Here is a 14,775-nt window from a genome sequence, read left to right as displayed (position 1 = left end):
TATTAAGGTTTTCATTCAGCGGGGCACTTACCAAAAATAACCCCACGTTCATCCAAGTTTACTCCTTTCCAGATTTCATTTGAATTTAAGAACAGTGAACACTTAAGCATCTCATTATTGAGTTGTCTCCTCATATACACTACACCCAGGATGCCACATATTTCAAAACACTATAGGTTACACAAATATATTGCCCCATCTTGGGACTGGGCAATTTCCCTCCTTCTCTCTTTGCAAAGCAAGGACAGAACTCCTCTCATATTTCCAAGTTAACTGGTGAAGTGACAGACTTCTGCAACACTCAGCTGTCCATTTCCACTCCATGGGGTGCTTGCTGAAGAAAAAAGGACCCCTAAGCACGCAGGCATTTAATTTGTCAACACTGCAAACCCATCAGCTATTATCAGCTAGTTTACAACTTGCAAAATAATAAGCAACACTGAATGCTGACAGTCACTACCAAGTGCTCCTTCAGTGTACAAAATAGCATGGGTTCGTATGAAAGATGTGATTGAAGAATGTTGGCCACATAAAAGTGCAAGTCTCCTCAACAGAGGCCCACCTCCTCTCCAGCAAAGACGAGAACCTGTTGACTTCGTGAAGTAACAAAGGATCAGAAAGGGTAATTTTAGCTTTACAGATCAGCCCCACTCAAGCTGTGACTCAACAACTGGATTTATAAACTCGTTGGTGGATGAACCACCATTACCATGACCGCTGGCATTATTCCGTTTGTTAAAAATAGTCTACTTTTCTGGAATAAAAGCATAACACAGTTTCTTCTCCTATGTGACAGAACAAGCAAAGACCAAAGTAGACAGCAATAATTTTAAGTCCCTATAAAATTATCAAGTAACTACACTCTGCTACAAGTTCTGGGGTGTTGCCCTTGGAAAGCAACCAGTGTTTCTCCCAACCCACAATTTCCATGTCAAAACAACAGCATCTGAGGTACACACCTAAACTGAAAGGAAAATTGAAGATCTGTACTGTACCACAAATGATAATTTCTAACACAGAGCTATCAAGGGCCAGTTGTGTCTGCCAACACAAAAATGTAGAGAAAAGACCTTCCCACATTTATTTGAAAAAAGTACAAACTGAGTAGACAGGAAATGCAGTGATTTAGTAAACTGCACTGGATACTGGATTTTCTTGTACACCAGTCGCTCACATTTCAATGCTCTGATCTGTTGTACCCATCCAGAGAGGTTTTTTTTTTTTACACTAGCCAAATCAACAAGGCAGGTGTACTGAAAGCCTCTTCTAGAGTCTTGAGGATTCAAGGATTTGGAGCCTCTCTTTTCAGAGTTCAGTAAGGCAAAAGCCTTTTTGAGTCTGTGTAGACTCTCACCACTCTTTTTTCAATCATTCCACAAAGGAGGTCACCTCCATAAAACATATGTGGAACAGAGATACCGTTTTCATGAGTCCCCATAGCACAGTGGGAGCCAGAGATATTTTTCAGCAACGGCATTAGACAGAAGTGACCATCTAGAGAATTTACATACAGTAAATTTACATACAGTCTTCAGCTGTAATTTCCAACCACCGTATACTAGACACCTCCTCAATACCACCATTAACAACTGAACTTTTGCAAGTAGTGTCTGGACACTGAAATCAAAAATAGTGCTTTGCCACAGACATCAAAGCTTCATCATTCTTGTGTAGGGAGATTTGGTTTCCAGGTCCTAGTTGCATCAGACACTACAGAGGAAGACATGTAAGAGGGATTACAGTCGGAACTGCTGATAACAGGGTGGGTGAGCACTTTCTATGTTCCACAAGGCCTCCAGTAAAAGATTTTAAGTAAAACTTTATAGGTGGTAGATTTTCCCATGCCTCTACTTAACCAAGTTATCTCACAGAAAATATTTGAAATAATTTAGGAACATCTTTAGTAACAGGTAAGCTTTTGAGACCTCCTCCTGTCATAGTTTTCAAAACATTGATCAACCCTTCTTACCAGCCACTGAAACTGCCCCCTGCCTCCCCTTCAGTTGAAAAGTTTACCACAGCTCTCTAGCTCTTCAGACTCCTCAACAGGAAAAAAATATTTGAGATTGTCCTACAATTACTGTCCTCTCTTACAGCAGAGGTTCTCAGCAGAAGTAAGATGATTTAACAAGGAAAGTCTTCCCAGAAATCAGTCATCCCTTTTCTGGCAGGAATTTAAAAGGGGGGGAAAAAAAAAAAAAAAAAATCAAGTGCCAGACTCACATGCACAATTTCTCATGGAAGAGAGAAACAAAGTTAAGAGGAAGACTCCACACGAACCAGTTTTGATGGGCGAACAGCCACGCCCCACGAGATAAGGGAAGAGCCTTCCCTTCAGTTCTGAAGGTTTTGGCTTGCCTAAGCAGAGATCTTGCATAGAAAAGCAAGCTCCATGGTTATACAAACCAAAGGCACCAAAATGACTTCTCTCTGATAAGGAACAACTGTACCCTGCTAAACCATTCCCATCAGTAAAATACATTATGTGTGAAACTGGAGAAATCTGTCATTTTAAGGAAAGTAGGTTTTGGTTTTTTTTCCCCCCACTAAATGTGGGGGTTTTTTCCTGTTAACATCAAACATCTGGCCCAGTCAAACCATGCACGTTTTCTAAAAAAGTCATTTTAACTTTCAGTAAGTGCAAAATAATTTGCCTGTGTATATTGCCAGTGATTGCAAGTAGTACATTTGTAGTGCAGCCATGATATTCTTCAGTTATAAATAATTTGCCTGTGTATATTGCCAGTGATTGCTAGTACATTTGTAGTGCAGCCATGATATTCATCAGTTAAATTCTCCTAATCCAACAAGAAATTCACTAGCAAGGAAAACTTAATCCAATAGTTAAAATCAGCGTAAGAACATGACGGTCAAAAGGGCCGGTCTGTTGCTGTTACGTCCTCATGCTACTTGTGGACGTATAAGAAAGAACAGACCCAATTTTAGAGTAAAAGCCTGCTTCATTTGTGCCAGCTCCTTCCTCCCTTGGCAATTTCCTTTATTTTCAGGACCTCAGTTGGCCTCATGTGACAATCAGGTTTCATTTTACTGCACGTAGTACCAGGACATTCTGTAATTTTCTCCTTTTGATAACAAAAGTTAATTTTAGCAGATCAGATCTGCCATTGGTCTGCATACAAGTAGGTATAAGATAAATAAACAGGATTTCCCAAGATTTTAGTATTAAACTAAAACCATCCACTCAAATATTAAAAAAACCCAAACAAAAAGCTAAAGCAGATATTCTTCACAACTAAAAGCTCTTGCAATGTGACAGATTTAGAAGTAGGGTTAACACTATAAAACTTAAGGTAACTACTTCCTGCACTGAAACAGACTTTTTTTTTTTTTTCCTGATGGAAATAAAATCTTACTAGAAAAAGCAAACAATTCATAAAACCTTTAAGGAAGGTTTACTCATAGAGAAGAAGAGCTGAGTGCGTGCATTTTGAGTTTTCTTCTTTATAAATACTGAACGGACCCAGTTATTGGTTTAACCTATGTAACAAACTTTGAGACTTTCAATACTCTTAATTTCTCCCTTCTTTCACAAGGGACCTTTGAGAGACTTGGAACTAGTGAAGTTTAGACATTTCACCCTGTAGCATTAACAAGAATTCAAAATCTAAAAAGAAGAGCTTCCTCAAAACGGTTATTTGCAGTATATACTCTCTCCTCTCAGGTTTGCAAATCACTTGCATTATTTTCCTGTGCGGTGTTGACTCAAGCTGAGAAACTGAAACTTTGCGGTGGAATAAAAGCGCAGGAACATCTAAACCCAACGCCTCTTGACCTGATCACCAAGGCAATTCACCTCAGTATGAAGTACCACTAGGAGCACTTTACCAACTCTCTTAGTAGCCCTTGGGTGCAGTACAATGACATTTATGTCTCAACGTACCTGGGAAAATTGTACTACTCCTACCCCAGCCATCACCGATTTTCTTTAAATAAAGGAAGGTGGCTACACAAGATGGCACATTTAAACCCAGTGTTTAAGGTGAGGATGTCCAGGAGCAGCGGTATTGATGGCTGTGAATGAAAGAGATGATACTTTGCTACGAGCATGACAGACTGGCACCTCCTACAGCACTGCCCTTCAGGTTGCTTCAGAACCTGCCTGGGACCACCAACACCCCTAAAAGACAAACACCACCATACAGACCACCTGTTCTCCCCCTGTGGACCCTGGCAGAAAGAACAATCTTTACTTAGAACAATCTTGAAAACAAAACCTAACATTAAAGGGGATACCTGAAGACATAGAAGAATTTGGCAAAAGGACACAGAATAGACCAGTCACCAGGCATGGAGGGGGAGGAACTGCTTCTGTCACACCTTTCTTGTCTGCAGCTGAGTTGTGGTTTAACCCGGCAGGCAGCTGAGCACCACGCAGCTGCTCGCTCACTCCCCACCTCTCCCAGTGCGATGAGGGAGAGAACAGAGAAAAAAGTAAAACCCGTGGGTTGAGATAAAGACAGCTTAATAAAACAGCAGAGGAAAAGAAGAACATTATTAATAATAATAGGAATGGTAAGAGAACATACGGACTACACAAAACAAGTGATGGCCAATGCAATTGCTCATCACCCGCAGATTGATGCCCAGCCTGTCCTGAGCAGCGATGGCTGCCCCCCGACCAACTACCCCCAGCTTATATACTGAGCATGCCATCATATGGCATGGACTAGCCCTTTGGCCAGTTGGGGTCAGCTGTCCTGGCTGTGCCCCCTCCCAGCTTCTTGTGCACCCAGCAGAGCAGGGGAAGCTGAAAAGTCCTTGACTGGTGTAAGCACTGCTTAGCACCAACTATACCATCACTGTGTTACCAACATTCTTCTGTACTAAATCCAAAATACAGCACTATGCCAGCTACTAGGAAGAAAATTAACTCTGTCCCAGCTGAAACCAGGACAAGATGCTAATCACTTTCCAAAACCCCACTTGACTCCTAATAGAGGATGACTGCAACATGCACCTTCAAATTTCGCTCATCATAAGCACATTGTATATTGTGCGTGTTCTTCTAGGACATAAATCGATTTCTCATTTTATTTCCCCTCAAAGGCGTTTCATTTACACTCACATTTCTAACACTAGGACTGGCAGAATTTATTTTAATCATCCATAATCAGCTTAATTCTGAAGATTTCTGTCAGTTTGGTTACATCTTGATTTTTTTTTTTTTAGTGTATGACAACTGCATCTGTAATAGGATCAAACAAACAATACTCTTTCCTCCCATCCAGGCAATTAGCCATTTCCATTTTAGCACTGGGAGGATTCCAGGAGGAGAGGACAGTAGAAAGTAACTTATTTGAATTTTTCCACAGACTGTTATGGCTCTTTTCTTTGGGGTTTTTTTTTTTTGTTTGGTTGGTTTTGGTTGGGGTTGGGGGCAGGGGGAGTGTTAGGGGGGTTTCTTTGAGGTTGCATAGAAAAATGTAGCCATTGAGGTAATAGGAGCATAGCTGCAATCAGGTAATGCAAATATAAATGCAGATTGCAGCATGCCTAAAGAATATGGAAGAGACTGCTACACATGGTATAAGATTTGTTCAGAAAATATAAGCTAAAAATTTTTGAAAATGTCCTCTGTACTTCAGTCATGTCAAACGGCAAAGCGAGATGAAAAAAGAAATAATTTCTACTTCTATTTTCTTAAAAGTGGAAACAAAACAATAAGGGGCCTATTCTACCACATCATCCATGAAGTAAGCATTCTTAATACAATCTGGATTTGGAGTAGAAGCTCTTGCACAGGAATTCACATAGGAAGATGGCAGCTCTACCACCTGCACCATATCTGCTCAACCCATGCTCCCCTAGCCACCAGCCAGGAAAAAGAGCGCCCAGGTAAGCAGAGGCTTTCAGCTCTCTTCCACCTACTGAGCAGTTCCAAATGGTCCAAGTGGGAGCCTGTGGGCCAGATCCTGCTTGGAGGACAATTTCCCCTGCTCACTGCTTTTTCTGCTGTGGCCTCAATCTGCAGCAGAGGTGGGAAGGAAGGAGAAAGGACAAGCCAACAATTGCTATGCAACTTTTAGCTATATAAGCAAGAAAGAAGGGGTTGTCACTTCATCAATCAAGAAGCTGGCAAACCTTTCCCCGAACTGGCTTTCAATCCACCGCACTGAAAACCTGAGCTTTCCTATCGAGGATGGAGACTCTTATATCCACTGTTAGTACACCAATGAAAATGTCCTCCATCAAGAGTAAAAGGAAGGATGGAAGAGACAGACACGTGGAATTAATGCCCTGAACAGGACGAGTGAAAAGATGGCAATTACCTGGACAAGCAAAATAACTAGACAAAGAAAACTCATAACTAAGGAATTTCCTGCCTGCTTCCCTGTTCCCAAAGGAACTCAAGGTGGAACCACAGGATGGAAGAGTGAAAAACCCCACAAGCTCTGCTCCTCTGGCCACTCCGGACAGATTGCATTCTATATCATTGTGGTTTGTTTGGTTTTGTTCGCTTGTTTGTTTTTAAAGCTATTTATTCTCTTATACATTTGTTTCAGAGTATCTTTGCTGTAAATATATTTTTGCACTGAGTTAATAATGATAGTAGAATTCATCAAATGAAGCTGGGAGGTGCAGATTCACATCATGTTTAAGCTACAGAATTCCTAACCCTGGGATGTTATTACAGCAGCCAAAAGTTTTTATGGCTTCAGAAAACTACTGGGCAAACTCATGTAAAGAGAAACCCACTGAGGGTAACAAACAGCTCCTGAGCAGTAAAATGCCAAAAGCTGGAAGTGCATCTGGCCAAAATACCACTGTATGCTTGTCCTGTTCTTATTACCTTCACGCATACTTGCTTTTGGCCACTAACAGGCATTTTTGGAGGTTACAGCTTTGGTCTGACCTAGTACAGCTGTGCCTTTATGTTTTTAAAGTAACAAGAAATAAAGCTTGATTACACAAGAAAAGCACTTTTAAGTATAGAGATCCTCAGTAATTAGGACTTTCAAATCTGTTCCCTCAGCATTTTGAAATAGCTAAAAATGTTTTTAGAGAAAAATAAGGTATTTATTTTATTTATTTAACCAAAGTGAATATTTACTTTAAGTAATTGATTGATTGACTACTGTACATAGAATCAGCTTTAAAAAAACCAGAGCCACATTGTTAAAAATACAATAGATATCTATAGCAGCACTGTTTGTAATTGTAGTCTCCATAGCTTGAGGCATACCTTCACATATACCATTTAAGTTAAAGCAACTTTTGTTAATTCAGTATAGGAAGTGACCACTTCTGCGCTGTAATTAGCTAGAGAAATAGTGAATTGTGAACATCAGGCTTCCACAGCTCAGGCTGTTTTCTTTCAGCAGTTACGTATCTTTTTAATGTATTTAATTTAGTCACAGAGACTTAAATTTCAGACTAACAGGTATGTCCTACCTTTGCCTAAATATCACAGAATCACAGAATGGCAAGGGTTGGAAGGGACTTCAGGAGATCATCTAGTCCAACCCTCCTGCTAAAGCAGGTTCACCTAGAGCAGGTTGCACAGGACATCGTCCAGGCAGGTTTTGAATATCTCCAGAGAAGGAGACTCCACAACCCCCCCTGGGCAGCCTGTTCCAGTGCTCTGTCACCCTCAAAGTAAAGAAGTTCTTCCTCATATTCAACTGAAACCTCTTATGCTTCAGTTTGTGCCCATTGCCCCTTGTCCTGTCGCTGGGCACCACTGAGAAGAGTCACTCTGTCCTGCGCTATTCAGCACTATTGCTCATCCAACCCTTTCCTACAGTATTTTGGATAATTTTACCCTGACAAATCTGGAGAGGACCAAAGCATACAGCATTTTTGCAGACTATCTGGAGAGGCACAAAGCAATGAAATGATTACAAGCTAAAACAGGAATATGTCCACTCACACATCTGTAAGAGACTGTAAAGTGAAAAACCATATCGACTTGTACACAGGAGTTCAAGATCGAGAGCTTTCACCACAGATTTAAAAACTGAACTGAGTTCGTTCTCGCCTTGTTTACTTGTTTACAGATAAATGACATTCTTTAAGTTTTTGGAATTTGCATCTCTAAAGTGTTTATCCTTGAAATGCATTCCTACTATTCTGTAAGTATTCTTTTACATGCAATCAAAAAAAAAAAAAATTTTTCCTTAAGGTGGACAGCACATTTACCTCAGTAGCTTCCGCTTCTTTGCAGACTCAGTGGGGGCTCGGGGAGGCTTGCCCGGCTGCTTCCCCGGCGGACAGAGAAGGGCTTGCGCAGACCTCAGCCACTCGCTGGCCGGTTGTGCTGTAACATCCCCCATGTCTACTCCTGACCTCGACCGTAATCTCTTAGTGGCTCCTGGAGTAGCGGTCACCAGGCCCATCTCTCCTTCTCTCACGCTGTCATTATCAGATGAATACTCAGAAATTTCTGTTGAAGTTGTCTAAACAAAAAAAGAAAAAAGCTATTTAAACAGAATGTTAATGAGATGATACAGGTTTACGTAGGCAGTTATTTGTGCTCCCTAGTAATCCATAAATTGAATGCCAGTTTATTGATTAATATAACTTGGACAACTTCACTGTAAATGCACATTCATCTTCTGTAAGTCAACGTGAACTCCTGAATATAAAGACCATCTCTTGAGGGACAACGGGGATGAGTAACATTTATTTTTTCAAACAACTAGGTCTAGAGAATTTATCAAAAGAGTAACCCAATGTTTATCTCTACCAGGAGAAGTGTCCACACAGGTGTCAGGATTAAAGCAAGTGTTCAGGAAAGCAGAAAGAGGCTAATGAGTGACAGGGATCATGCCTGGCAGGAAAGCTGAGAGAAAGGGAGCCCATGTCCAACAGGCCTATAGCTTTTCAGGAAGGCTTCAGAAGTTGAGCATAAGCTATCAGGCTGCGCTCAGGTAGCTCCAGGGAGGATCGATCAATCACTGGTCAGCAGCCAGGGCCAAGAGCAAGCAGGGCTGGAGCTCAGACTCAAAAAAACCTCTCTGGAGCTCTTGTCCCAGAAACAAACAGGACACTCTAAACTCATCCCGCTGAAGGAGGGATGAGAGGAGAGGATGAGAAGGCCCAAAAACAAGCCTAAAAAGAGATGTGGAAGGAAAATTCACCTGCTTTGACTCAGCTTGTTTTACTCTTCTCCAGGATTCCCACACAAGCAGGGCAAGGCAGCTGGGTTGGCACCGTAAGGTGAGCTCTGCACAATTGTTGTGTACATTGTGCTCTCTTGACCCAGTATTTCTTAAACTACTAAGTATTAAGCAAAAATACTTGGAAAGTGGCATTTTACCTAGTACAGAACAAAATTATCTAAAACTCTGAAATAGGCAGAAGACTAAGAAACATGAGCTAGGCTCAGTCTTTAGGAGCTAGTTGAGGAAAAACAAACAGTCTGTGCAAGTTCTGGTGGGGCGAGCACAGTAACAGTCCCATCACTGGGACCACCAGCACTAGCCCAGCTCAAGGAGGCTTGCACAAAACTGTTCCATAGAAGACGCAAGTTAAGTAACTCATCCTGATGCCTGAAAGGACCAAAACCCAATGCAAAACATTAGGTTTACATTATCAACAGGGAACTGTGAAACCCCAAAGACTGACTTTGCTCCAGATCATGCTGCCCTGATCACAGAATAGGTTCCGAAAAAAATTGGCCTGTTCTTCTGCGCTAATGCAGCATGCAGCTCTCCACACAGGTTGTCTGTCAACTGGCTCAGACAAAGACTTTAAAGATAAAAGAAGAAGAGGAGGGAAATTACTGCATTCACTAATGCTGTTGTATGTTATTAATTAGCGTAATCATCTGAAACCAACATTTCTCGACTGTGCACAAAAATGAGTTCAGCTCTTGCCAGTTCTTTAATACATTCTCCATGACGAGACACTGCATGCATGTTCTGAGAGCTTACCTAAGTATTCTGGAAACTGGAAGGACCTTTTAAAGTTATCCAGAGAAGTAGAATAGCTAAAAGAATGTAATTAATATCAGCCTGTCTTAAACACAACACAGTCAACATTCGTCCCTTGGCAACAATATTTCTCTGAAAACAAACTCCTTCCACATTGGAAAAGAGCCAGAAATAAAAGGTTTCAAACAGTATGAAAGCAGTAAGCAAGCACTTCATTCTTAAAACAACATTCCAATGCACTCTTTTGCTTTAGGAATGCTTTAGTTTTGCTGGAATTGCTATGATATCCACTGCACCTAAAAAAGGATGCAAACCTGAAGTTCTCTGAGCAAGTGAAATGCAAATGAGGAAAGCCCTTGGGATGCGCTGCAAATTAAGCACATGCTTTAATCCCACTAACTGTTGTAAGAGTTAAGAAGCTTTCCTAAGTAAAGATTGTCTAATAAATCATTTAATTCTTCTGCTAATATTTATTATTGTATACTTGTTTAGACTTAACTTCCCCAAGGAAACCATACTTGGGGGTTTTTGTTTTTTGTTTGTTTGCTTGTTAGAGTTTGTTTGGGTTTTTTTTAATTGGTCAGTTGGAAATTTTTCTTAAAAGAGGACGCTACAAAAATGGGGAAGAAAAACAAAGAACAAAAACGCAACCTTCCAATTCCATACAGTGTTTAACTGTAGCCACCATCAGACATACAGTCTGAAAAGAAAAGTATTTTCAAAACATACAAATATGATTTTTCAAGTATCCAGTAAACAAGTCTACCAACATTATGGTGGTGGCAGCTGGCAAAAAAATCCATTTAGTTTCTTGTGTTCACTTTAAAACAATCATTGATAAATAGTGAAGAAATTGTTTACTGATTATCAATATCCTAAACATCATGAAGCTGAATTTTCAAGAGTTTACTTTTTTTTTTTTTTTTTAAAATAATCTCCCCAGTGATATCACGCTAAGCACAGAGAAGTGCCAAATTAAAAGCAGTTGACTTTTCTACATCACTTATTATTTTGAAAGACAGTCAGTTTTGGTTACGATGGCTGAAGGTGCAATGCTCCCCACTACACACAGGGTCAGTTTCCCCACCTAATCCCTTCCTCCAACCCCTGAGTCCAATCTAATCATCCCCATCCTGGGGTTTTCCATGGGTGTCTCCCATAGATCCCAACCACTCCAGATACTTGGCAGTAGACTGTTCACTAAGATTTACTTATCATTTCCAATGATGGCCTTGCCACAACACCCTCTTTTTATATCATGCTAACCACTTCTCCACATCCAAGGGCTGAGTGGAAAAAGGATGCAGGGGCTGACCTCAATCTCTCTCTCGCTAAAATGACAAACATGGCTCATCTTGTTCACTTTTAGAATAAAGTGATTTGCTCTGTGACTTGTTTCATTTGAAAGGTTCTAAATGCTCCACTTTTATGTCTCCTTCATTTGAGGAAAAATTACTTTAGTATAAACGCACAGAATACTGACTTTTTTTTTCTGATAAGATTTGGCTACAGGAAAACAAAGAAGTCAGTGTGTACTGTAGCTGAGAATTCAGGATCCTGTATTTTAAAGATAAGCATATTTAAATCAAAATGCATTAAATGAGAGCTCTCAAGATGAATTAATTTATGATGTATTTTTGACAGCACTCACCAGTACTGGTTAACATAGCGGATGGTACAAATGTAAAAATAGAAACCACAATGAGAAACAGCAAATATTCCCCCCTGGCTAAACAGTTAAGATTGCTACAGAATGTATGATTACCTGTGTCAATTTAAATTCATTTAAAAAAAAAAAAAAACCAAAACAAAACAAAAAACACACCAAAAAACCACTCTAGAGGTAAAATCTTGGCCCAAATTGTTCAAAGACAAAACTCTTGACTTCAGTGAAATGAAGAGAGCATTCCATAAGCACGTAGCTTTTGCACGCAGGCAACACAGAAGATACCATGCTGTTACTTGTGAGACCAAGTACTCACTCCCTCACCCTCAGGATATTTGCTTCAGCTGCCTGTTGGTTCTCTGGAACAGTTTGTGAGCTCTCTGGGAGTAACATAGCATTTGCCTCTAAAAGGTCTGAAAAAATTACCTTTTCATTTCAGTCATGATGGAAGCAAGAAATAGCGGTATTTGATCACTTTAATAAGCACTCAATAGTTCTTATCAATAAAGTAAGTTAATATGCAAAATGTTAAATTTCCATTTGAAGTTTCCAGCTTCAGCACAGAAAGCAGAACTGTACAAAACTGTACAAAAAGAAAGCTAACATATTAATTCTTTTAATAAAGAAAAAGTGTTTTTAAAAAAAGGCTCTCATACAGGGATTGCTCATTAGGGGCAAGGAGATGAGCAGTTGGGAGAGTTTCTCATCCTCCTTGGCTCTCCTCCCAAGACACATCACTCAGTGAAACTTTTCTGTGGAAAAAAGTCAGTATATACACCCTACTTTTATATTGGTTAAACACTTTCACTTGTTCAGTCATCGCACAATCAGAAAACGTTGCACATCTTTTCCAGTTGGGAGGAAGACGCTTTGCAGATATGATGCTCAATAAAAGCTCAGACATTCTGAACAACTTCATCAGGTGAAACTAAGATGCTTCAGCATGCTGCAGTATGTCTGAGTCTCCTCTTACCGACAAAAAAAGGCTATAAAGTTCTATATAGACACTGAAATAACTTTTTGCACATGGAAGTCACTTAGTCTGTCATTTCCCTCCCTGAAAATAATAAATTTCTTCCCTCCTATTATCTTACTACAGCTTAGCTCAAATGGCAGAAGAACTAATAAGGGTTTCTCAGATGGCACCCTTAGGAAACCAGGCTTTCTCAAGGTCCCAGAGCCAAGTTATGTCAGAAATGGAAACAGCATTTGAGTTTCAGACTTTGATCACTGTACATACAGAAGAAAATTAATCTTGTGGCATTTCCTTTCCTACTTGTTCTTTCACGTATCTTTGCCTCTAACTCTGGAAGCATTTTCTATTATCCCCTGCCCATTCTCTCATAGACTATCTTTTTTTCTTTTCCGATTCCCTTACTCTTTTCAGAATTAATTTGCATTTCTCCTAACTGCCCTCTTACGACAGCTCTTAAGATGGGTGGAAGCTGGCTGGTATTAACAAACACACAGAGTGAACCTGGGGGACTATCCTGCCACCTCTCCTTTCATACAGTCTTCCTTTCTGGTAAGCAATGCTGCCTTTGCACTACTGGTACTCTTTGCTGTCATGCATGCAAAGGGATTCAAATGCAGCAAACTTCTACCCCAGGGAGTTAGTTACAGGGTGCAAGGAGATTTTATATCTTGCATGGTACTCTCAAAAAAACCAGAGCAAGCAGAAAAGCCACTGGATTTGCTGCAATGAATATTCACAGGCATAAATCACCAGCGCAGTGTGTCAAAGGCCCAGGCTATGCTAATGAATGCTTGAAGCTAACTCCACCAGAAGCTGGCTTGCAGGATTATAGGGAGTAGGGTACAGGTTAAAAGAAGTTTCCCCTTAATTAATCAACCCAAAATTAATTCAAGCATTGTGCACACAGATAATACGGGATATTATTCAGCTCTATAAAGATAATGAAAGATATAAAGGATTTAAACATTGCAGTTTTCTTCAAAGCTTTGTTTTCTGAAGCTTTAACTGGAGCACTGAAGTCTATGCCAAATATTTTCCTATCTTGAGAAATAATTTGGTTCTCGGTAAGCTAGCTATTTTCACTCTAAAGAGATAAAATTCAGATATATCTTCACACAAGAAACGTAATGTTCAAGTGCAGAGCTAGGCGTGTGCTGCTCTGTGGGTGACACCAAGCTTTCTTCTCACGGAATAACCACAGGAACAGCACGCAAAACGTACAAGATCAGGTAGCAGTGCGTGGGCAGAGATAAAACCGTATGACAAAAAAGAACAACAATGAAAGACATAAATCACTAACAAGATATTTTTGGACTTGCAAGCCCAAACTGACACAGCAGATTAACTGAAATTTTGTATCTGGAACAACCACCCAGTGTTATTACAGAGACATATATTACAGAGCATATATTTAAAGTGGATCTCAGATAATGCCTAGTTGTTTAGCTAAGTACAGCATTCCTCCTCAGCACATGCGCTCAGGCCATCTGATCTCTCCTAACTATTTATCAGTGCTGTTGGTTCAGCGCACTAGGAAACGGCATGTCCTGCTCCACACACATTAGCATTTTGTGGCTGCCATTGCAGCAGACACAGCCGTACACTCTTCGAGGGCACACGAACGGCCACCTCGAGCGTCCCTCTGGGAGTCTCCAAGAGCAGCTGCCACTGAGCTGACAAAGGGTTTGCTCCTCTCTCCCTGCCCGGCCACCGCTAAACTTCAGCAACATCTCCCTTCACACGGACATGGGAATGAATTTTTGCTGTCTCCTAGATGCCACCACCCCTAGGCTGGAATGTAGTCATTATTAGCACGCAAAATCATTTATGCCAAGTAGCAAAGAAGAATGCTGTATCTACTTGAATATGGAAGAGAAGTGTGGGCAGCAACACTGTAATTATTCAAAGCAGAATTTGGTCACATACTGCACCCTCATCTCCTCTTAATGGTGTTTTGAGACCTTTAAACAAGTGGTTAGGACTTCTATGACTAATTAAAAAGGATTCATTGCATCCAGCAGCCCAGTGCTTCCTATCGTAAAGGAAATTGATTCATGATTACCTCTGAAGGAAGAAGGCCAGCTACTAAAACTTAAGCACCACTGCGAACACTGCTGGGCTTCCCTTTGGAGAGCTCCTGGGGAAGTCTTACCCATGTTTGACTCCATCTATTCTGCAAGCTCTTCCAAAAATTACAGCTGCATGAGCTACTGTCTTAAAAGGTTACCCGAAGTATT

The 14,775-nt window shown here is 40.5% G+C and overlaps 1 protein-coding gene across 2 annotated transcripts in view; it reads right to left on the bottom strand.

Moving 5' to 3' along the window:
• Positions 1–14,775, bottom strand: part of SPIDR (scaffold protein involved in DNA repair) — a 172,606-nt gene that overhangs the window by 142,677 nt on the left and 15,154 nt on the right. For both annotated transcript variants that reach the window (XM_035894945.1, XM_035894946.1), the window contains exon 2: positions 8,161–8,417. In XM_035894945.1, coding sequence (XP_035750838.1) covers positions 8,161–8,417 — 257 coding nt within the window. The remainder of the gene's footprint in view (positions 1–8,160; positions 8,418–14,775) is intronic.

This window comes from Egretta garzetta, unplaced genomic scaffold, assembly GCF_000687185.1.
Source record: "Egretta garzetta isolate BGI_Z169 unplaced genomic scaffold, ASM68718v1 scaffold35, whole genome shotgun sequence".
Classification (NCBI taxonomy): domain Eukaryota; kingdom Metazoa; phylum Chordata; class Aves; order Pelecaniformes; family Ardeidae; genus Egretta; species Egretta garzetta.
The sequence above is the reverse complement of the archived record's forward strand: the minus strand, read 5'-3'. Positions and strand labels throughout refer to the sequence as shown.